Source organism: Littorina saxatilis, linkage group LG1 (assembly GCF_037325665.1).
Source record: "Littorina saxatilis isolate snail1 linkage group LG1, US_GU_Lsax_2.0, whole genome shotgun sequence".
Classification (NCBI taxonomy): Eukaryota; Metazoa; Mollusca; class Gastropoda; order Littorinimorpha; family Littorinidae; genus Littorina; species Littorina saxatilis.
Genome location: NC_090245.1, coordinates 67,719,114 through 67,743,540, shown reverse-complemented (window position 1 = coordinate 67,743,540; position 24,427 = coordinate 67,719,114). Strand labels below are relative to the sequence as shown.

The 24,427-nt window shown below is 40.6% G+C and overlaps 1 protein-coding gene across 1 annotated transcript; it reads left to right on the top strand.

Moving 5' to 3' along the window:
• The first annotated feature begins 3,027 nt into the window (after positions 1–3,027).
• LOC138983752 (probable glutamate receptor) lies at positions 3,028–21,698 on the top strand. The gene is made up of 11 exons (XM_070357102.1): positions 3,028–3,139; positions 5,114–5,185; positions 7,096–7,262; positions 7,864–8,007; positions 10,731–10,895; positions 12,042–12,145; positions 12,412–12,502; positions 16,282–16,618; positions 17,985–18,202; positions 18,731–18,999; positions 20,396–21,698. The coding sequence occupies exons 1-11, from the start codon at positions 3,028–3,030 to the stop codon at positions 20,748–20,750; spliced, it is 2,034 nt and encodes a 677-aa protein (XP_070213203.1). The 3' UTR covers positions 20,751–21,698.
• Positions 21,699–24,427: the final 2,729 nt, after the last annotated feature.

Below are 24,427 nucleotides of genomic sequence, written 5' to 3'. Positions count from 1 at the left end.
GTGCAATTCTAGACCTGTCGCTGCCTTCATAGCGGTATAAATCGTCACAGCCGACAGAAAGCACGTGCAACCGGAATAGAAATGTGTGTTATGTGTGTATGACTCTCTGCCAGATATTAAGACAATAACTATTTAATCAAACTTTGTTTAAAATAAGGTGATTAACAGGCTGTAACCAGGTTACCGACGTTGCTTGGTTGACGTTACTCGCAAGCTCACCGACAGGCTGCGCATGTGTTGGTATGATATGTGATTAAGTGTATAAAGGTCACGTGGGTATTGCACGAGACGTACATCTAATTCGTTTCTTTGATTCAATCTGAATTAAGCTGTGTTTTCACGTGTGCGCATTCGAATTAAATCCATCTCAAGAGGTGAAGATTTTTTTTTTCAACAGCTACATTCATTTCTATGTGTTTATGCAAATCCAAATCGGACACGATTCCTATCCAAAGTCGACAGATTTTTGCACGAAACGTTGGACGTCGTGAGATCCACATACGGAACTGATATTTTTTCTTTATAAATCGATTATAACCGTAAGGCGTCAACCGTGAGGCGACAATCGAATGGCGTCAGCCGATGTCACCCTTTTCAACTATGTGTCAGCGAAAATCTTTCCCATCGAGTCGTCGGAGGCAATTCCATCACTACGAAGGTCAAGGGAAACGCGTGGTAAAGACTTCATGCGGCATCAAGCGATGAAGGAAATAGCAAATATACTGGATCCACGCTCTCAGTGGATAGCGATGTTTACAGTTGATGCGGGATTCCAGCGTCGAGGGTAGTTACTCATTACACATACACACTTGGCAAAACACATCTTAGGTTTCTTCTCGTGAAAAACTATGACGTTAAACCTCCAAGATCCGTCCAGGTGTTTTGTTTTTATGGGAGACGAGCATCTTTCCACTTTGATACATATAACACCTTAACACCATGACTTCGTATCGTGTGGAGTGGGAATTTGTTTCTAAATTGATTTTGCGCGTTGACACCGGTGTCGTTCAGCTATACATGCCTCGAATGGGCTGTTTTTACTTGACATAGCTACCTGACCGGCTCCTTCAAAGCAGACGCTTGTCCATTTCCGCGGACAGTTTGACGTCAGATTAAACAAGTCGCGTAAGGCGAAATTACTACATTTAGTCAAGCTGTGGAACTCACAGAATGAAACTGAACGCACTGCATTTGTTCACAATGACCGTAGTCCGCCGCCAGTGCAAAAGGCAGTGAAAGTGACGAGCCTGTTTAGCGCGGTAGCGGTTGCTCTGTGCTGCATAGCACGCGTTACTGTACCTCTCTTCGTTTTAACTTTCTGCGCGTGTTTTTAATCCATACATATCATATCTCTATGTTTTTGGAATCAGGAACCGACAAGGAATAAGATGAAATTGTTTTTAAAACGAGTTCGGAAATGTAATTTTAGTCATAATTTTTATATTTTTAATTTTCAGAACTTGTTTTTAATCCAAATATAACATATTTATATGTTTTTGGAATCAGAAAATGATGAAGAATAAGATGAACGTAATTTTGGATCATTTTATAAAAAAAATAGTTTTTATTACAATTTTCCGATTTTTAATGACCAAAGTCATTAATCAATTTTTAAGCCTACAAGCTGAAATGCAATACCGAAGTCCGGCCTTCGTCGAACATTGCTTTGCCAAAATTTCAATCAATTTGATGGAAAAATGAAGGTGTGACAGTGCCGCCTCAATTTTTACAAAAAGCCGGATATGACGTCATCAGGCATGTATCGAAAAAATTAAAAAAACGTCTGGGGATATCATACCCAGGAACTCTCATGTAAAATTTCATAAAGATCGGTCCAGTAGTTTACTCTGAATCGCTCTACACACATACACACACACAGACACACACACAGACACAGACACACACACACACACACACACACACACACACACACACACACACACACACACATACACACACACACATACATACACCACGACCCTCGTCTCGATTCCCCCTCTATGTTAAAACATTTATTCAAAACTTGACTAAATGTAACAAAATGAAATTACCATGTAAGCTCACTCTGGTGGGAAGAAAGGCAGCATCAAATGCAGACTCGTGCATGATAAAGAACGAAAAAACTTCCAGAAAAAAACCACCCAACAAAATAACTAAACAAATATGTGGTTATTAGATCTTATGATTTAAATGCCGACTCATGAATGCCATGAACTGCCTCAGACAAAACATCTTGGTTCATCGAATATTGTCGTAGAACCACTGAACTGCCTCATACAAAACATATCTTGGTTCATCGAATATTGTCGTATGACCACTGAACTGCCTCATACAAAACATCTTGGTTCATCGAATATTGTCGTGGGACCACTGCACTGCCTCATAAAAAACATCTTGGTTCATCGAATATTGTCGTAGGACCACTGCACTGCCTCAGACAAAACATCTTGGTTCATCGAATATTGTCGTGGGACCACTGAACTGCCTCATACAAAACATCTTGGTTCATCGAATATTGTCGTGGGACCACTGAACTGCCTCATACAAAACATATCTTGGTTCATCGAATATTGTCGTATGACCACTGAACTGCCTCATACAAAACATCTTGGTTCATCGAATATTGTCGTGGGACCACTGCACTGCCTCATACAAAACATCTTGGTTCATCGAATATTGTCGTGGGACCACTGAACTGCCTCATACAAAACATCTTGGTTCATCGAATATTGTCGTGGGACCACTGAACTGCCTCATACAAAACATCTTGGTTCATCGAATATTGTCGTGGGACCACTGAACTGCCTCATACAAAACATCTTGGTTCATCGAATATTGTCGTGGGACCACTGAACTGCCTCATACAAAACATCTTGGTTCATCGAATATTGTCGTGGGACCACTGGCCTCATACAAAACATCTTGGTTCATCGAATATTGTCGTAGGACCACTGAACTGCCTCATACAAAACATCTTGGTTCATCGAATATTGTCGTAGGACCACTGGGCTGTGAAGAAGCAACACGATGTCAGGAATGAGCACAAAACTGGCAATCCTGGTGGCACTCCTGGCAATGTGCCACGCTGCTGACAGAAAATGCCGTCTGGCACAATCTCAAACTTCTGTGGACCAGTTAGGTGAGCAACCACAAAAGAACAAGTCGATCCTTTTGGATCGGTTTTCCAGCACGCAGTGTGAAGGTGCTTCTCTTTCCGTGTTAACGATCATGCTCATCGCCACATATGGATTGTTCTCCAGAACTGTGTACCAGTGGAAACCATGTTACGATGGTGATATGTCTTTATTTAGCTGAGACAATTTAACCAAACACACTGATTTCACTACTAAAGACAAGTTCCAAATACATTCTTAGCCTGCAGAGAACGAATTAGAAATACTTGCACATTTTGATTGTCTACTCAGAGTAACATTTCAAAATACATCACCCGCGTCACATGGAAACCAGAGAATGTGACATAGATTTAAATACTAAGATAAACAAAAGACAAAAACGTATAGTTGAATGTCGGGATTCATGAACAAAGTAACGAGAAAACATGCTATAGTTTTCATTTGATAAACGTTACAATTACTTAAAAGACTGAAAATGCATGTCGCAAAATGGTACCCAGCTCTGGAGAATAAGCCACGTCTGTCCAGGTTTGTACGCGTGAAGAGAGTGATGGGGCTGTCACCCCAGTTGGACACGCATGCCCAAAATTAAAAGCCTGGTTGCTTCGTGTGCTGTGTGAGATATTTTGGATGAATTAGTTTCACAGATCGCAGTTAAAGGCACAGTAAGCCTCCCGTAAACCATCACAGATACTGTCAGGCTTTTACACACAGTACAAACACCCTTTCATTTAAACACTCACCGCTTGAGAACATCCTAGGTGCCCTCTGTAAAGAGCGAGCAATTTTCAAAGAATTTATTTTTGCGTGGTTTATCTTACCCCTGAGCCATCGTGAACCCGTGTGATCCAGTTTCCCCTTTTCACAATGCAGTCGTCAGTTTGTAATTTGAATGCGGCTCGCTGTGAGCTTATCTGCAATAGCACGTTATTATGTACCTCTGACTGTGCACGAAACAAACGGCTGTGGTTCACAAGAACTCTAGCGGTGGCTTTTGACTGTTCAGAGGAACTGGCGATAGACATAAACCGTCGTCTGCTACGAGAACCACGACCTTGCGTGACCCTGCTTCCGGGCTTTTCTTTTTTCAAACTTTCAAAACTTCGAATTGTACTGATCTTGTCTTGATGAAAAAATAATTCTTTTATGATTTAAGAATGTTTGTGTAACAAGCTGTCAATTTATTATTTATATTTTAAAAGTCAGGTCTCGCGTCAAAACGCACCACGGTCCGATTGTGATGGAGACAATCCGAAAAATTTAATTCTTTGAAAATTGCTCGCTCTTTACGTAGGGCACCTAGGATGTTCCCGTTTGGTGAGCGTTCAAATGGAAGGGTGTTTGTACTGTGTGTAAAAGCCTGACAGTATCTGTGATGGTTTACGGGAGGCTTACTGTGCCTTTAAATATTAGATTAAAAAAAGACAAATCTCCCTCTGCACAGAAAACGGCCAGGCTTGAAATGTTGGTATTGGTCTATGTGGAGAGATATTTGGTTTACAAACAAAAACAAAAACAAAAACCTTGGACAGATCTGTGATGATAGGGTACATGCATGGTCGTCACGGGGGAAGGAAAGTATTCAAATGTCATGATTCCCTTCTGAACTTTATGAGCAATAAACAAAATCGAAAATTAAATTTGTTCAACATCCAATGGTGCATTATATGATTTCCATTTTCATTTGGAAATGTTGAACATTTTCTTGTTTTTCTCTGAAGTTGAAAAGGAAAACGTATTGACCTGAGTTTGATATCAAAAGATAATTAATGCAACGGAACTATTTCCCGAACTAAATGTTTCGGTAGTCTGATTTTACTTTTTAGTGTCGTTGGAAAGGAAAATCGTTTGACTTGAGTTTGAAATTGTGAATATTTAATATTAGAAAACAAACAATAATGCAACGACATTAGATTAGTTCACTTGCGGAAAATAATTGTTCTGAGTTAAGTAATATCATCATCGCCTCCGTTTTTCAGGGGATGTGATTGTTCACCTGGTAGTGACGTTACAGTGGTCATCGGTCACGCTTCTGTTTGACGATGTGTCCGGTAGGTATCTCATTGCTTGTATATAAGATCTGTTACTGTTGGGGTCTACGCACATAGTTTTATCCTCTGTATTGATATGGAATGGTCATTGCGCTGATGACAATTGCTTTGGACCTTCATGACAAGAAATGATGAGTCAAGACATTTTGATCTCTACGATCGCTGATGGAAAACGGCTTTGGCCAACATAATAAAAAGGCTTATCCTTTTTTTACATGTAATACATTTTTCACAAACTGTATTTCGGAAGACTGGGAATTGAAAAGAGGTGTGTGTGTGTGTGTGTGGGTGTGTGGGTGTGTGTGTGTGTGTGTGTGTATGTGTGTGTGTGTGTGTGTGTGTATGTGTGTGCGTGTGTGTGTGTGTGTAGAGCGGTTCCTAGAAACCTGCTGAACAGATGGTCATGAAACTTAACATGTCTTTTTTCCAGATTACACTCCTAGAGGTTTTTCTCGTTTGTCTTTGGATAATTATCTATGGAGACGTCAAATCCGACTTTGTGAGGCGGCACTGTGGCAAACGCATTGAAAAAATTTGAACTGTTTGTTAAATAGTCTTTGACCCGGCCCCGATTGTGTGATTGCATTTTAACTTGAAAGTCTAACATTGTTAATTAAGTTGTGAATCAAAATTTGCTTGAAATCGAAATTGCAACAAAAGACACAATACTGAGCTTCCATCGCCTTCGTCTTTTTTTCAGAATTTAAACCTATGCACAAATATGACACAAAGACGTTCTTTTTGAATTGATATTATGCTCGAAATAACGTAAATCCGTTTTTATTCAATTTAGGTCGGCTGTGATCTGTCTCGGTTTGTTTGTTTGTTTGCTTATCGCTCAGTCCACCACGAAGGGTGATATCAGGGCGGTGCTGCTTTGACATTTAACGTGCGCCACACACAAGACAGAAGTCGCAGCATAGGCTTCATGTCTCACCCAGTCACATTATTCTGACACCGGACCAACCAGTCCTAGCACTAACCCCATAATGCCAGACGCCAGGCGGAGCAGCCACTAGATTGCCAATTTTAAAGTCTTAGGTATGACCCGGCCGGGGTTCGAACCCACGACCTCCCGCTCACTGGGCAGACGCCTTACCACTAGGCCACCGTGTTGCGGTATCTGTCTCGGTAAACAGATTCGGTGAGCAAGTCTCGTTAAAGACTTTTCAGTTCAGTGTCAATGTTTAGGCCGACACATTATTTTGATATCGCTTGACGCGAATTGTTATAGAGAATACTACATGGCTTGCTGTGTCGTACCAGATTTACACGATTTGTTTTTTTAAATATTGAACTGCGAGCGAAAGCGAGCTGTTCACTATTTGAAAAAGCAACGAGTGTAAATCTGGTACGACACAGCAAACCATGTAGTATTCTGTTTATCCTACATACTGTACTTATGTGTATTTGACTGAAAATGTCTTGCAGTCGAGGCAGCTACATTGAAGACGCTTGTTTTGGAACCTCCATCTCTTCTAAAGCCTCGTGCAATCTATTACGTCAAAGCAAAGAAACGTCACTCTGAAAGTGTGGCGTGACGTGTTAGTTCTAAAGATTCATCGAGGTTAATTAGCGAGCGCAATTTTTGTTTCTATAATGACGTTTGTCTCGGTGACTTTGGCATCATAAGCAGTGGAAAAACAGGTCCCTGCCAGACTTGCTTGACATGACCTCATTTACATGATATACACACGTGTGATTTGAACAATTATTATCTCACGGGTGTCTCTCTCACGTATGTAGGATAACATGATTTAGATCTCTGACTGTTCATTGAAAAAAATCTTCAGGCTACATCATGACAAGATTTAAGGTTTATTCTTTAGTTTGTTTCTGACACATTGCAACATGTGTTATTGAAACCATTACTGGGCTGCATGATTAATTATTTTGTCTGTTCGTTTCAGGTGCATTGGTAGATGTTACCGACCAGTTACATGCACTGATCATTCCCACCATGATATTAATCAAGAATGTTTCCGCCATTACAATTGTTAATCACTGCGGGAAAGATATCCAAGGAGGCTATGTGGTGGTGGGTAGTTTTGAGTTCATCCAGAACGTCTTCAATCAGGTAAATTCCCACCTATTCTTATCGTATTACACGCGTTGAATGTGCCAGTTCGCAAGCTAGCATATAGTGTACCCTTTAGAACAGTGTTCAGGAAGCTTGCATATAATACACAAAGAGTACGATTAGTTTTGACACGCACGTGTATCTGCCGAGTTTCTTTGATGAGTAGCTTAATAAGATATTTGCGCGAAGGATAAACAAATAAAATATATGCTACAGTTTTTGCATAATGATTTTAAATTTCAATTCAATTCAATTCAATACAACTTTATTATCTGAATGTTAGTAAACGCTTCTTTCTGTAAGATACAGTCAATTAAAACCTCATCTATCGAACACACGTACACTCTCTCTCTTTCTCTCTCTTTCTCTCTCTCTCTCTCTCTCTCTCTCTCTCTCTCTCTCAATCTCTCTCTCTCTCTCACACACTCTCTCTCTCTCTCTCTCTCTCTCTCTCTCTCTCTCTCTCTCTCTCTCTCTCTCTCTCTCTCTCACATTGTCTCTGCCTCCTCTCTATCTCTGACACTCACCGTTGTAACTGTTAAAAATAAAGGCATTGTTCATTACATCATAGAGGTTATCACTCTGTTTGTGCTGAAAGGCGGCAGAGTGTGCAGAGAGGACCAACCAGGGCAACATCCTTTTTTTCTCGGAATGGCTGACAGTTATTGAAGATGACGACATGCAGCCAAGTCTCAGAGTCTTCCACGCTTTTGAAAATGTTGCTGTCGTTGTTATTGCAAAGGTACAGTAGTTCTGGATAAACATGTGCTCACCTGAAACGGGATCCTATTCCCCATGTAGCAGAATTCCAAAATTAGTTTAAAGTAATTGAAACTAGGCCTTATGTTACAAAAGTAATGACCCCCCCTCCCCCCCCCCTCCATTTACACGATCGTAGCAATAACAATGCAAAAACAAGTCGCGTAAGGCGAAATTACTACATTTAGTCAAGCTGTGGAACTCACAGAATGAAACTGAACGCACTGCATTTTTTCACAATGACCGTAGTCCGCCGCTCGTGCAAAAGGCAGTGAAATTAACGAGCCTGTATAGCGCGGTAGTGGTTGCGCTGTGCTGCATAGCACGCTTTTCTTTACCTCTCTTCGTTTTAACTTTTTGAGCGTGTTTTTAATCCAAACATATCATATCTAATCTATCTGTTTTTGGAATCAGGAACCGACAAGGAATAAGTTGAAATTGTTTTTAAATCAATTTCGGAAATTTAATTTTAATCATAATTGTTATATTTTTAATTTTCAGAGCTTATTTTTAATCCGAATATAACATATTTATATGTTTTTGGAATCAGAAAATGATGAAGAATAAGATGAACGTAATTTTGGATCATTTTTAAAAAAAATGATTTTTATTACAATTTTCCGATTTTTAATGACCGAAGTCATCAATCAATTTTTTAAGCTTACAAGCTGAAATGCAATACCAAAGTCCGGCCTTCGTCGAAGATTGCTTTGCCAAAATTTCAATCAATTTGATTGTAAAATGTTGTGGTGTTTGTGTGTCTGTCTGTGTGTGTGTGTGTGTGTGTGTGTGTGTGTGTGTGTGTGTGTGTGTGTGTGTGTGTGTGTGTGTCTGTGTGTGTGTGTAGAGCGATTCAGACTAAACTACTGGACCGATCTTTATGAAATTTTACATGAGAGTTCCTGGGTATGATATCCCCAGACTTTTTTTTATTTTTTCGATAAATGTCTTTGATGACGTCATATCCGGCTTTTTGTAAAAGTTGAGGCGGCCCTGTCACACCCTCATTTTTTAATCAAATTGATTGAAATTTTTGTAAAGCAATCTTTGACGAAGGCGGGACTTCGGTATTGCATTTCAGCTTGGTGGCTCAAAAATTAATAAATGACTTTGGTCATTACAAATCTGAAAATTGTAATACAATTTTTTTTTTATATAAAACGATCCAAATTTACGTTCATCATATTCTACATCATTTCCTGATTCCAAAAACATATAAATATGTTATATTTGGATTAAAAACAAGCTCTGAAAAATAAAAATGTAAAAATTATGATCAAAATTAAATGTAGTAATTTCCCCTTACGCGACTTGTTGTTTTATGCTAATAACTAGCATGTTTTCTTGCGAAGAAGTTTCATTTTGTGTTTGGTAGTCCTTCTCTCTTAGGTTAACCGTTAGGCCTAGTTAGAGTGAGTTAGCTTTGATAGATATTCAGCAAAAATTAAATAAAATACAAAATCACAAATGGACCCTCCACCACGAAATGAGTCGCATGTCACCTCGCGCGGTTCTGCGCTAGGCTTAATATAAGTCCGGGGGGGACTGTGGTAACAGTGTAAGGGTCACCTTAGTCAAAGGCTTATTTATAACTCGAAAATTGTTCGCTCTTTCCTAAAAGGTTTTCACCACTGGATAGAGCATAAAACACTCTCCAGAAAAATGTAAAAATATGAAAATCATGCAAAGGTAACATGCGACTCATTCCGTGGTGGAGGGTCATATTAGGAGCCAGGGCGCCCAATATGGACCAGTGAAGAGGCCTTCCCGAACCACTGTTAAAAGCCTCATTTACTTCAAAATAACAAGATACAACTTAGTGTGCAAGTCAGACTTATTAAAATATGCTATAGATGTATCTGTTTCGGGTTGATGAGAGCATTATTTGAAGCACACCAGGAAACTAAAGAAGCTTATCAAAAATGTGAAAATAAGTGAAATTATCAACTACCATGAAAAGAAGACTATTTGATATATTTTTTTTGAAATTTCGGGGGCTAGTTATAGGTTATTTTCAGCAAGCTTTGTAATGAATTAATGAAAATAGCCTTTTGCTTTTATTTTCTTCGGTTTGTGGAAGGTGGTCCATATTAGGGGACACACACATACTTTGATATTTTGCTATTATTTTTTGTTTGCAATAGAAACTCGGGGTCAACACTGCTAAAATGTAACAAATAAGGTCTTAGCTGTCATATAATAGCAATGTCGATGCGATAACATCTTTGGCTGTGGACAGAAACGAGTTCGTTTTAGACGGCAAATATTTAGAGTTAACGCTGCCAAAACTGAATAAAGGAGAAAAAGCCTAACGGTTTTGAGGTTTGTGTTTCTGCAACTGTTTTGACATGTGCAAGTTATCCAGAAAGGGTGAATACAGCGAATGAAGTTGTTTTGAGCGCTCTAGCGCCGTTAGTTTGTCAGAACAGGAGGTGGTCCATATTCGGAGCCGGTCTATATTAGGAGCCCTTCATCTATGCTTGTTTGAATCCTGCTTAACATTACCACTGCAGTCTGGAGAAAAATTCAAAGAGAAGCAACAACAACAACAACAACAACAACAACAACAACAACAACAACAACAACAACAACAACAACAACAACAACAACAACAACAACATTAGCAGTCAGATTTGTTTTCATGATCATACCAAGCGATTAAATGTGCATTACTTTGTATTTATTTCAATTCCTTCTTGTTTGCAGAAAAGCACATTGTCATTGTGGACGTTGCATAAAGTAAAGGACGACAGCGAGCTGAGTTTGGTGACATCACTGCCACATGACGTCATCTCCCTTACGCGTCAGAAAGTCATGCCCAACCCTTCCTATGGTCTTGGCGGGCGGACTATCAGGGTGGTCACCAAAACGGTATAAAACAAAAAATAAATAGAGAATACTACATGGCTTGCTGTGTCGTACCAGATTTTCACGAGTTTTTAAAAAAAATATTGAACTGCCAGCGAAAGCGAGCTGTTCACTATTTAAAAAAGCAACGAGTGTAAATCTGGTACGAAACAGCAAGCCATGTAGTATTCTGTTTATCCTACATACTGTACTTACGTGTATTTTACTGAAAATGTCCTGCAGTCGAGGCAGCTAAATTGAAGACGCTTGTTTTGGAACCTCGATCTCTTCTAAAGCCTCGTGCAATCTATTACGTCAAAGCAAAGAAACGTCACTCTGAAAGTGTGGCGTGACGTGTTAGTTATAACGATTCATCGAGGGTAATTAGCGAGCGCAAATTTTGTTTCTATAATGACGTTTGTCTCGGTGACTTTGGCATCATAAGCAGTGGAAAAACAGGTCCCTGTCAGACTTGCTTGACATGACCTCATTTACATGATATACACGCGTGTGATTTGAACGATTATTATCTGACGGGTGTCTCTCTCACGTATGTAGGATAAATAATTTTTTTTAAAGTCTTGGGTGTGTTTGTGGTAGTTATTAGTAGTAAAAATCTACATGTATGTATTATGTGTATTAATATACGTCTTTTGTGTGTGTGTGTGTGTGTGTGTGTGTGTGTGTGTGTGTGTGTGTGTGTGTGTGTGTGTGTGTGTGTGTGTGTCTGTGTGTGTGTGTCTGCGTGTGTGTGTGTGTGTGTGTGTGTGTGTGTGTGTGTGTGTGTGTGTGTGTGTGTGTGTGTTTGGGATTGGAAGGGGGGAAGAGAGGGCGGTTCAAATGTCTGACTTACCGGTCCCTTGGCCAGATGCCAAAAACTCCCACCTCCAACACATGAAAAAAACAGAACAAAAGAGGAAATTTCTTCTTCTCGCAGTGGGTTTTTCATGAAATAAACGTTGACCTTGTTTCTTACGGTTGACGTGTAATTGCTCAAATCAAACATAACCCTATTCTTGTGATCCGGATTCGGGGAAAAGATTGCTGCATTTATTCCTTATTCGACGTTTACGAGTAGTTTTGTGCAATGCAATTTTCAGTAACTGCCGATCACACTCACACACACTCTAAAATAACCAAACAGTTTTAACGCAATTTTCTCCATTGCAGACAGCGAATCTGATGATGATGCCAGCTGCCAAAGGTGACCCATTTCCCTACAAAGGCTTTGTAATGGAGATTCTCCATGAACTAAGTGTTCGTCTGAATTTCAGGTATGCTAGAGACTGAACGTATAGTTTCAGCAGCCTCGAAAGCACTCGAGGCTTAATGTCGTTCTGTGACACGCATTTCTGTGGGCAATAAAAGCAAGATCACACGTTTTATTAAGACTCAACTAATATCTTGGTAATTTGTCAATCACTCAACAGGCAGGCGCAATAACCTATGTGTTAGAACGTCGTCATTAACTGTCGAAGGTTCGAGGTTCGAATACCGAGTGCGCTTGGTTGGTTAAAAGTGAAGATTTTCATCATTTCAGCTACCTCTTTGTGCCCGCTGCGGACGACAGCTGGGGTATCGAGCTGGATAACGGTCAATGGGACGGACCAATAGGGATGTTGATGAGAAAGGTAAAACACATGAATCGTTTGTTTCTAGGAGCACATTTGTAAGGTTATCTTGTTGTGCTCCTATCTTATTACACACGCTCCATCTGGAGTTTAAGAATGAGAGCGCCCCTAAAAAGCCGAAAATGTGCACCCACAATCGCTTGCAATTTCGAATCGAAACTGAAAATAGATATTACGTCAATATATTGGCTGTTTAGACGTATCTTCAGTTGTTCCAAAACCTTCGCCAACTCGTATTTATTATATGTATTGGCTGTTTTAATTCATATCTTCTGCATAGTGTGACAGTTCTATTTGTACAGCCTGTAATGAAACTGTTAAAGGCACACACAGCCTCCAGTAAACCTTCCGTTTCTGGTCACAGACACTGTCAGGCTTTTACACACAGTACAAACACCCTTTCGTATAAACATTCACCACTTGAGAACATCCTAGGTGCCCTCCGTAAAGAGCGAGCATTTTTCAAAGAATTTATGTTTATGTTATGTCTGTCCCACAATCGGACGCCTCGTTTTGGCGCTAAGAGTAACTTTTAAAATCAAAATAATAAATTGACAGCTTATAACACAAACATTCTTAAATCATAAAATATTTCTTTTGTTCATCAAGACGAGATCAGTACAACTCGAGGTTTTGAAAGTTTAAAACAAGTCGCGTAAGGCGAAAATACAATATTTAGTCAAGTAGCTGTCGAACTCACAGAATGAAACTGAACGCAATGCCATTTTTCAGCAAGACCGTATACTCGTAGCATCGTCAGTCCACCGCTCATGGCATGCCAAAGGCAGTGAAATTGACAAGAAGAGCGGGGTAGTAGTTGCGCTAAGAAGGATAGCACGCTTTTCTGTACCTCTCTTTGTTTTAACTTTCTGAGCGTGTTTTTAATCCAAACATATCATATCTATATGTTTTTGGAATCAGGAACCGACAAGGAATAAGATGAAAGTGTTTTTAAATTGATTTGGACAATTTAATTTTGATAATAATTTTTATATATTTAATTTTCAGAGCTTGTTTTTAATCTGAATATAACATATTTATATGTTTTTGGAATCAGCAAATGATGGAGAATAAGATAAACGTAAATTTGGATCGTTTTATAAATTATTATTTTTTTTTACAATTTTCAGATTTTTAATGACCAAAGTCATTAATTAATTTTTAAGCCACCAAGCTGAAATGCAATACCGAAGTCCGGGCTTCGTCGAAGATTACTTGACCGAAATTTCAACCAATTTGGTTGAAAAATGAGGGCGTGACAGTGCCGCCTCAACTTTCACGAAAAGCCGGATATGACGTCATCAAAGACATTTATCAAAAAAAAAAGAAAAAAACGTCCGGGGATTTCATACCCAGGAACTCTCATGTCAAATTTCATAAAGATCGGTCCAGTAGTTTAGTCTGAATCGCTCTACACACACACACACAGACACACACACACACACACACACGCACACACACACACACGCACACACACACGCACATACACCACGACCCTCGTTTCGATTCCCCCTCGATGTTAAAATATTTAGTCAAAACTTGACTAAATATAACAAGTCGCGTAAGGCGAAAATACAATATTTAGTCAAGTAGCTGCCATTTTTCAGCAAGACCGTATACTCGTAGCATCGTCAGTCCACCGCTCATGGCAAAGGCAGTGAAATTGACAAGAAGAGCGGGGTAGTAGTTGCGCTAAGAAGGATAGCACGCTTTTCTGTACCTCTCTTTGTTTTAACTTTCTGAGCGTGTTTTTAATCCAAACATATCATATCTATATGTTTTTGGAATCAGGAACCGACAAGGAATAAGATGAAAGTGTTTTTAAATTGATTTGGACAATTTAATTTTGATAAGAATTTTTATATATTTAATTTTCAGAGCTTGTTTTTAATCCAAATATAATATATGTATATGTTTTTGGAATCAGCAAATGATGGAGAATAAGATAAACGTAAATTTGGATCGTTTTATAAATTATTATTTTTTTTTACAATTTTCAGATTTTTAATGACCAAAGTCATTAATTAATTTTTAAGCCACCAAGCTGAAATGCAATACCGAAGTCCGGGCTTCGTCGAAGATTACTTGACCGAAATTTCAACCAATTTGGTTGAAAAATGAGGGCGTGACAGTGCCGCCTCAACTTTCACGAAAAGCCGGATATGACGTCATCAAAGACATTTATCAAAAAAATGAAAAAAACGTTCGGGGATTTCATACCCAGGAACTCTCATGTCAAATTTCATAAAGATCGGTCTAGTAGTTTAGTCTGAATCGCTCTACACACACACACACACACACACACACACACACACACACACACACACACACACACACACACACATGCACAGACAGACACACATACACCACGACCCTCGTTTCGATTCCCCCTCGATGTTAAAATATTTAGTCAAAACTTGACTAAATATAAAAACGGGAGGCCGGAAGCAAGTCACGTAATGATCGTGTTTCACAAAGGCAGACAGACGAACTTTCTGCATATCGCTTGCGTCTTTGAAGCTAACCGCCGCCGACAAGGATAAGTTCGTGTGACTCGCAGTCGTTTGTTGCATTTTAGATTCAGAGGTACACAATTACGTGCTATTGCAGATACAGCAAGCCGCATTGAAATCACAAACTGACGACGAAATTGGGGAAAAAAGAATAAGAATAAGAATACTTTATTATCTCATAGAGAAATTCAGGGGTGGTACATAACAATAATACAAACAAGACATTGATTTTACATAAAACATATGGCACTATATAACATGGACATCTTTAAAGCACTGCGCTTACATATTCTCGCACACCTACGCGTATAACGAACTATGGCTAAACATCATTGCAAAATATCATAACATACAATATATCGCAGGAAATATACGGTTGTACATAAAACCAAAACATACATGTACATTACTACTGATTGCACTGGCAGAAGAGGGGCTGAGTCGGGTATGTGGATGTGTTTACATGTTGCTAAGGGTGATGGATTTGGGGATGAAGCTGTTTTGCAGCCTGAGTGTCCTAGCTTTGTGCGTGCGAAGTCTACGGCCAGAGGGAAGGAGTTCATAGAGGTGGGCTAGGACATGGGACCTATCTAAAGCTATCCGCCTACTCTTTCTCACCACACGCTTTTCATACAGGGACTCCACACTTGCTTGCTGCCTGCCAATCACCTTGCTACTGACATTCACCATTCGCACTAAGACATTCCTGTTCTTCACACTCAGACCTCCATACCAGGACACAAAACCAAAAGTGATGACAGACTCGATGAAAGAGCGGTAGAAAGTTTGAAGGATAGAAGAGTTCACATTCAACTTCCTAAGTTTCTGAAGGCAGTAGATGCGTGACTGACATTTTTTGTGTATGAGGGTGGTGTTTGCATTGAAGGACAGCTTATCATCGATAACTGTGCCAAGATACTTATATTCAGTCACACGCTCAACAGTCACACCATCAATCATCAGGTCAGGGACAGGGGCAGGGTTTCTTCTAAAGTCTATCAGAAGTTCTTTGGCAAAAAAGGAAAGTGTGTGCCACGGGTCTACGATGGCTCAAGGGTATCGAAATCTTGTGTGTGGTTTACGCAAGCTAAATAGCCATTCAAACGAACTGTGTCATTTAATGCTGTTAAATGCTATTGTAAGTGTGTTCCATAATGCTAGAACTGCTTTTTCTGTGAGAAGATTTAAATCGTTATGCAACCCATTTGAGACAGACTGTGCTCTTAAGATGTCTCCATCATAAACACTGCTTCCTATACTTGCTAGGAGGTTGATCTGGCGGCCAGCGCGTTCGCCATCGAAGAAGGAAGAGCTTCAGTTGTCGACGCGACCACTCCTTTCTTGTCCACTACCGCCGTTGTCATATTCCGGAAGGCATTGACAAAGCAGTACTACTGGACTTTCTTCCTGCAACCCTTCCACTCAGTCGTGTACAAGGTCGTCGCTGGGTCCTTGGTGTTTGTGCTGCTGCTGTTGTCGTTGTTGGAGAAAGGCGAACAAGGCTTGACTGACGGGAAGAAGAACGCCATTAAAGTGGACCGCGTGACGTGGCGAAGAATCATGGCGAACCTTCAATTCTTGTTCGGCGCACTTTTAAGCAGACGTAAGAATTTATATCCTACATACGTGAGAGAGACATTCGTGAGATAATAATCGTTCAAATCACACGTGTGTATATCATGTAAATGAGGTCATGTCAAGCAAGTCTGGCAGGGACCTGTTTTTCCACTGCTTATGATGCCAAAGTCATCGAGATAAACGTCATTATAGAAGAAAAAAATTGCGCTCGCTAATTACCCTCGATGGTTTTTTTTAGAACTAACACGTCACGCCACACTTTCAGAGTGACGTTTCTTTGCTTTGACGTAATAGATTGCACGGGGATTTAGCAGAGATTGAGGTTTCAAAACAAGCGTCTTCAATTTAGCTGCCTCGACTGCAGGACATTTTCAGTGAAATACACGTAAGTACAGTATGTAGGATAAACAGAATACTACGCTTGCTGTGTCGTACCAGATTTACACTCGTTGCTTTTTCAAACAGTGATCAACAGCTCGCTTTCGCTCGCAGTTCAATATTTAAAAAAAACAACTCGTGTAAATATGGTACGACACAGCAAGCCATGTAGTATTCTCTATGTTTCACTTTTCATATAACAGTAACTCACCACCCAACCAAAAACAATATGCACCAACCATTTTAATTTGCCAAAATATAAATCAGTTAGCCAACCAACTAACAAAAGGAATCATCCCCTTTTACGGAAGTGTGCGAAGCTGGCACTCTTTTGTGTGTGTAACAGGAAAAACAGACAGACGGACAGACCGACCGATAAAGCTTATGTGTATGTTTGTGTGCGTGTGTGTGTGTGTGTGTGTGTGTGTGTGTGTGTGTGTGTGTGTGTGTGTGTGTGTGTGTGTGTGTGTGTGTGTGTGTGTGTGTGTGTGTGTTTCAATCAATATGATTGCTCAGGTCGTTTTCTTGTGAAATTTTATCTCAATAACAAGAACAACAACAACAATAACGACAACAATTTAAAGAAATACTAAGAAAAAGAAGTCTCTTATCATTGACTGATGCATTTAAAATAGCGGAGAGTCTTTTTACACCCCCGGTATAGGGGTGTGTATAGGATTCGCTCGATGTGTTTGTTTGTTTGTTTGTTTGTGTTCGCATATAGATCTCAAGAATGAACGGATCGATCGTCCCCAAACTTGGTGAACAGGTTCTATACATTCCTGAGACGGTCCTTGCAAAAATTGGGACCAGTCAAACACACGGTTAGGGAGTTATTGGTGGATTAAGATTCTACAAGGACTTATAGAGGGACATATTAATGGTCAAAGGGAAATAACCTTCTCAGTTGGTGGCAGTGAGAATGGTTATTTCCCTTTGACCAACGGGGGTGTTTTTCCTACCTCGGAGGAATTTCTTGTTTAATAATGCTTTCATTTTCACTGATTTCACAGCTAGCACCTGGGAGACTACGTCACGCGCGGGAAGGATGCTGGCAATGACGTGGCTACTGCTGGGTGTCGTGCTGGCGTCATTGTATAGCAGCGAACTGACGTCATCTCTCACTGTTCATCAGGACGCTCTTCCTTTTACCTCCCTGGAAGAGATGCTCAACCAGGAAGAGTACACTTGGGGATTTGAGAATGGAACGTCCATTGCTTCAATCTTGAAGGTTATCCAAAATGACCAAGGCACGCAAGCACAAAGTCGCACGCACTCACTTAGCCTTACTCATGCAAACACGCACACAAAGGCTGTTCAGTTTTTGTAGTTAACCAGGTGGGAGGATGGTCTTGTCTTATGTAAGTGTCTATCCAGAATATACCGTTTTCTTTAAAAAAATAAATTTTTAGTCAAGTTTTGACTAAATGTTTAAACATAGGCAGGCAATCGTGACGGTAGTGGTGTGTGTGTGTGTGTGTGTGTGTGTGTGTGTGTGTGTGTGTGTGTGTGTGTGTGTGTGAGTGAGTCACTCTGTGTGTGTGTGTGTGTGTGTGTGTGTGTGTGTGTGTGTGTGTGCGTGCGTGTGTGTGTGTGTGTGCAGCGATTCCTAGAAAACTACCGGACAAATGTTTATGATACCCAGTGTTTTCATATGTCTAAAGAATGTCTTTGGTGACGTCATGTTCAACTTTTTGCAAAAGTTGAGGCGGCACTGTCACGCCCTTATTTTTCAATCAAATCAATTGTGTGTCATCAGGCATCAACAAACAGGCAGTTGCAGCAGCTCTATCAAGGAACACTAAGGTTTGCAGAAACCGACCCCTCAGTCCTTTCACGCGACGTCGACGTTCACCTGGACAAGGTGGGGAAGGGGAAATATGCCTTTTTCTCTGGCAATTCTATCCGCTACGATGTCCTGTCGGCGCGTTACTGTGACATCGCCATGTTGCCTGACCTCAACATTGCGCAGTATTACGGATTCTACTTGCAGAATGGCTCGGCCTACACAAGACTTGTTTCCGATGAGTATGTCACGACCGTCGTGACGTTTACGCTCTCTGTCTATCTCTCTCTATCTGTCGCTCTGTCGCTCTGTCTGTCTGTCTGTCTGTCTTTCTCTTTCTCACCCCCCCTTCTATATCTGTAGTCTGTCTGTATGTTTGTCTGTCTCTGACTCTCTCTCTCTCTCTCTCTCTCTCTCTCTCTCTCTCTCTCTCTCTCTCTCTCTCTCTCTCTCTCTCTCTCTCAAATAATGCTGTTTGTTTGTTTTGATGTCTGTTTGTTTGTGCGTTTGTGCATTTTGTGCTTGTTTGTATTTTATTTATTTGTTTAACCACTTTTAGAACGTATAGTTCGTTGATCAGTCCCTCTTGTTGGCGAGAGTTGGATGCGAAAAGGACCCGTTTGCTTACACCATTACCCTGTCTTGTCTTGTCTTGTGTTCTCTCTCTCCTCTCTCTCTCTCACTCTCTCTCTCTCACTCTCTCTCTCTCAACATGTCTCTCTCTCTCTCTCTCTTTCTCTTTCTTTCTCTCTCTCTCTCTCTCTCCTCTCTCTCTCACTCTCTCTCTCTCAACATGTCTCTCTCTGTCTCTCTCTCTCTCTCTCTCCCTCTACATCTCTCTCTCTCTCTCTCTCTCTCTCTCTCTCTCTCTCTCTCTCTCTCTCTCTCTCTCTCTCTCTTCTCTCTCTCTCTCTTTAAATGTCGATATGATTGTGCTTCTTTCATTCTTTTTTGTTGATTTTTTTTTTATTGGATTTTTACGTTTTTGTCAGGTCTATTTCGTGGGTACTCACATTTACGCGACTACCCCGTGACCCTAATGCAAAAATAAATAAATACGAAGTTCCCCGAAAGCGGCGCATGGCTGGCTAAATGGCTGAGTAAAAACGGCCATACATACAACAACAAAATTACCTACTAGTGCAACAGAACACGAGTGTACGAGGGAGCTTCAGCCCATGAACGAAGAACAAGAAATATAACAAATCCGAAAACAGCGCCAGATAGCCGCATCTATTGCCTTTTATGTTTAGAAATTTGAATGAAAAGCACACGGGTTTGACTTTTTCAGATTCAAACAAGTTTCGGAATGTTTCTCACCTTTCATTAATATTGATGTCATTCATGCAACGCTTTAATTTTTAAGAGGGTTTTGTAGATTATACACACCAAAAAAAAACACGTCTATAGTTCTATCACAGTACTCAATTTTTGTTGTGTGCTCGATAATTTCATTTAGAAGCACAGTATTCTGCAGACTGGGTTAGTTGTTGATTGCGTGATCATGCGATTGGCTGATTGAGTGATCGATGTACACTAGCTTATAATTTTTATGCATGTGTTGATACGCGAGCCGCTCGGGCTGCTGAATGAAGATTTCGTGTTCAGGGTTCTTTTGTTCTGCTATGTCTTCCTCAGAATCAGCAAAATGCTGGACAGCGGCCTGCTCGACGTCTGGAGACAGAAGTGGTCACCCAAGAAGAAACAGTGTGATGAAAAAGACGACAGAGCGATTGACATCCATCACACACAAACCGCCTTCTACCTGGCTGCCGCAGGATTGGTATTGGCCACATTAGCTCTTGGCATTGAGAGATTCGTAATGACGTGTCTGTCTCGTCGCACTAAGGACGAAGTGGTTAACTCTGACATGGTTAACTCTGACATGGTTAATTCTGACATGGTTAACTCTGAAATGGTTAACTCTGACATGGTTAACTCTGACATGGTTAACTCTGACATGGTTACCGATGAAGAAGACAAGAGTGACTGAGTGATCTGTCGAGATGCGACAATATTAGCAAGATCTAGATCAGCACTTTTCAGGGGAACGTGTACGGGTAACATCATCACATCTAGTTTTTACGTCACGCGTTTGCCGAGATCTGCAGTCTTGGTGGGAGCAAAACAACGTATGCATTTGGCACATTGGAGAAAAAAAGTGAGTCACGGGTGACGCAATATTTACACGTACACGTACAGGTCTTTGCTACACGTTGACCACTGACTGCTTTCTACCTGGACACCATAGGACTGGCAGTGGTAGCTGCTGCCAAGCTCTGGGACCCTTAAACATGTGGAATGGTCACCGCTTGAAGGCTACCGTTGGAATGGTAACCGCTTGAATGGCTACCGTTGGAATGGTTACCGCTTGAATGGCTACCGTTGAAATGTTAACTTCTTGAATATCTACCGTTGGAATGGTAACCGTTTAAATGGCTACCGGTGGAATGGTGACCGTTTGAATGGCTACCGGTGGAATGGTGACCGTTTGAATGGCTACCGGTGAAATGGTGACCGTTTGAATGGCTACCGGTGGAATGGTGACCGTTTGAATGGCTACCGGTGGAATGGTGACCGTTTGAATGGCTACGTGTGAAAGGGTAACCGCTTGAATGGCTACCGGTGAAATGGTAACCGCTGGAATGGCTACCTGTGGAAAGGTAACCGCTGGAATGGCTACCGCTGAAACAGACTGAAGCGGTTGAGTGAGCTGTGGTGAGTATACACAGACCGCCTCAAGACCTTGGGACTGGCGCTGACCTCCTTTTGTCTGGGCATTGAGAGAAGAGTCGTGTTGCATAGTACGAGTAGTGGTATGACTTCTCATAGTGCAAGTAGTGGTATAATTTCTCACCTTTTGAACATTCGAAGACAAATCTGCTGTATATGTCTTGTTGCATTAAAAGATGTGTTAGCCCAATGCTTACTTCAGAGTTTACATCTGTATCTAACTAGAGTAGTAATTTTTTTTAAATGACGAGAGAGAGAGAGAGAGAGAGAGAGAGAGAGAGAGAGAGAGAGAGAGAGAGAGAGAGAGAGAGAGAGAGAGAGAGAGAGAGAGAGAGAGAGAGAGAGAGAGAGATAGATAGAGAGAGAGAGAGAGAGAGAGAGAGAGAGAGAGAGAGAGAGAGAGAGAGAGAGAGAGAGAGAGAGAGAGAGAGAGAACATGAAGATGTGACAGCTTGGGGAAAGAAAAGAAAAGACAAGAGATTCAAGCGTAGGAAAGGAACGAAATAAAGAGAAACAAGGAGTGAAAAACAAATAATAAAAACAGAAGTTTACGAAGGGGTATAACTTAGGTGTGTAATTATCGCAGGATGACAAGAACGGTTTTCTCCCTTGGTACGGACAAACCCGAACACTCGTTTTCATGCTGGCATTTTCTTTTTCTCAACACACACACACACACACACACACACACACACACACACACACACACACACACACACACACACACACACACACACACACACACTAACACACACGCGGTCGCATGCACACACGCATAAACACATACACATATATACACACGAACACACACATACACGCACAAACTGACCCCCACCGCCCCCCACACGTACCCACACATGCTAACTCGCACACAAATTCCGTGTTTAAGGCACCCCCAAACATGTTATCCCAATGATGTGATTGTTCATCAAGGAGGAGATGCGCTCCATAATGATCGGATAGGGACGTCTCCGTGTCATCTAAACAGGTCTAGACAGGCCATTAGCTTTTTCTCACGCTATCCTTAATGAGGCGAACAGAAGAACCACAAACATCGCCGATAAAAAATAAAAAAATAAATTCGGGGAGCATGCAGTTGGAGATTTCTAATTTAAAATCTAGAAAAAAGTAACAACCCAAAACAATCCAACAAAAACATTATTAGAGCATGGGAGACAAAAGATGAAGATACAGAGAGAGAGAAAAGGCAGAGACGGAGAAAAATAAGAAAGAGAGAGAGAGAGAGAGAGAGAGAGAGAGAGAGAGAGAGAGAGAGAGAGAGAGAGAGAGAGAGAAATGAGAGAGATAATTGAGAGAGAGAGAGAGAGAAAGAGAGACAAAGAGAAATGAAAGAGAGAGACAGAGAAATAAGAGAGAGAGAGAGAGAGAAAAAGAGAGACAGAGAGAAATGAAAGAGAAAGAGAGAGACAGAGAAATAAGAAGGAGAGACAGAGAGAGAGAGAGAGAGAGAGAGAGAGAAATAAGAGAGAGAGACAGAGAGAAATGAGAGAGAGAGAGAAAAGAGAGAGACAGAGAGAGAGAGAGAGTGAGAGAGAGAAATAAGAGAGAGAGACAGAGAGAAATGAGAGAGAGAGAGAGAGAGAGAGAGAGAGAGAGAGAGAGACAGAGAGAGAGACAGAGAGAGAGACAGACAGACAGACAGAGACAGACGGAAGAGAGTCAAGCAAGATATGTACTATTAACCCGGTGACTCTAACATAGTTGTGGCTTAATTACATTCCTAATTTACCTGACCTGCCTCATCCAATAACCTTGCATCCAAATGAACCTACCATAATGAATCTTTTCTCATTATTATGATGGTAATAATGTGTTTATTTCTCGCCCATCTGACGCGGTGCTCTCTTTTAAGTCGAGCAATATTACCTGATGTCACACGCATTCCTTCTTTGCCACTACTAAAGCAAACGTGTGCAAGATTGTATGTTACACGCTGTGATGCCGAAATCAATTATCTTGATCATGCATTTATTTCTGAAAATGTTTACCTTCACATACATTCAGTCACTACCTTAAACACTTATGTTTTCAGTATTCATTTCAAGTGATCACGAACGTAGAAAAATGGGTATCAAAGTGTTGTTACATTTTGTTGTGCATTTTGAATAGTGTGCCAACAGGCCTTGGTCAGTCAACCACGTTTTATCTGTGTACTTCGTGTTTGACAGAAAAAGAATAACACCAACCCCGTTCTCCTGTATATAGGGGAAGGGCTCCTAATATGGACTACTTTTTGTTTCATGCTAATAACTAGCTTGTTTTCTTGCGAAGAAGTTTCATTTTGTGTTTGGTAGTCCTTCTCTCTTAGGTTAACCGTTAGGCCTAATTAGAGTTAAATAGCTTTGATAGATATTCAGCAAAAATTAAATACAGAAAAAAACACAAATGGCCCATATTAGCCTGGGCGCCTAATATGGACCAATGAAGCGCCCTTCTCGAATCACTGTAAAAAGCCCCCTATACTTCAAAATAACATGATACAACTTATCAATCAATCAATCAATCAATATGAGGCTTATATCGCGCGTATTCCGTGGGTACAGCGCAGGGATTCTTTATTTTTTATTTTTTTTATTTTTTATTTTTTTTATTTAAAAAAAAAAATTTATATATATTTTTTTTTTATGCAATTTATATCGCGCACATATTCAAGGCGCAGGGATTTATTTATGCCGTGTGAGATGGAATATTTTTACACAATACATCACGCATTCACATCGGCCAGCAGATCGCAGCCATTTCGGCGCATATCCTACTTTTCACGGCCTATTATTCCAAGTCACACGGGTATTTTGGTGGACATTTTTATCTATGCCTATACACTTTTGCCAGGAAAGACCCTTTTGTCAATCGTGGGATCTTTAACGTGCACACCCCAATGTAGTGTACAATATACAGTGGAACCTGCCTATAACG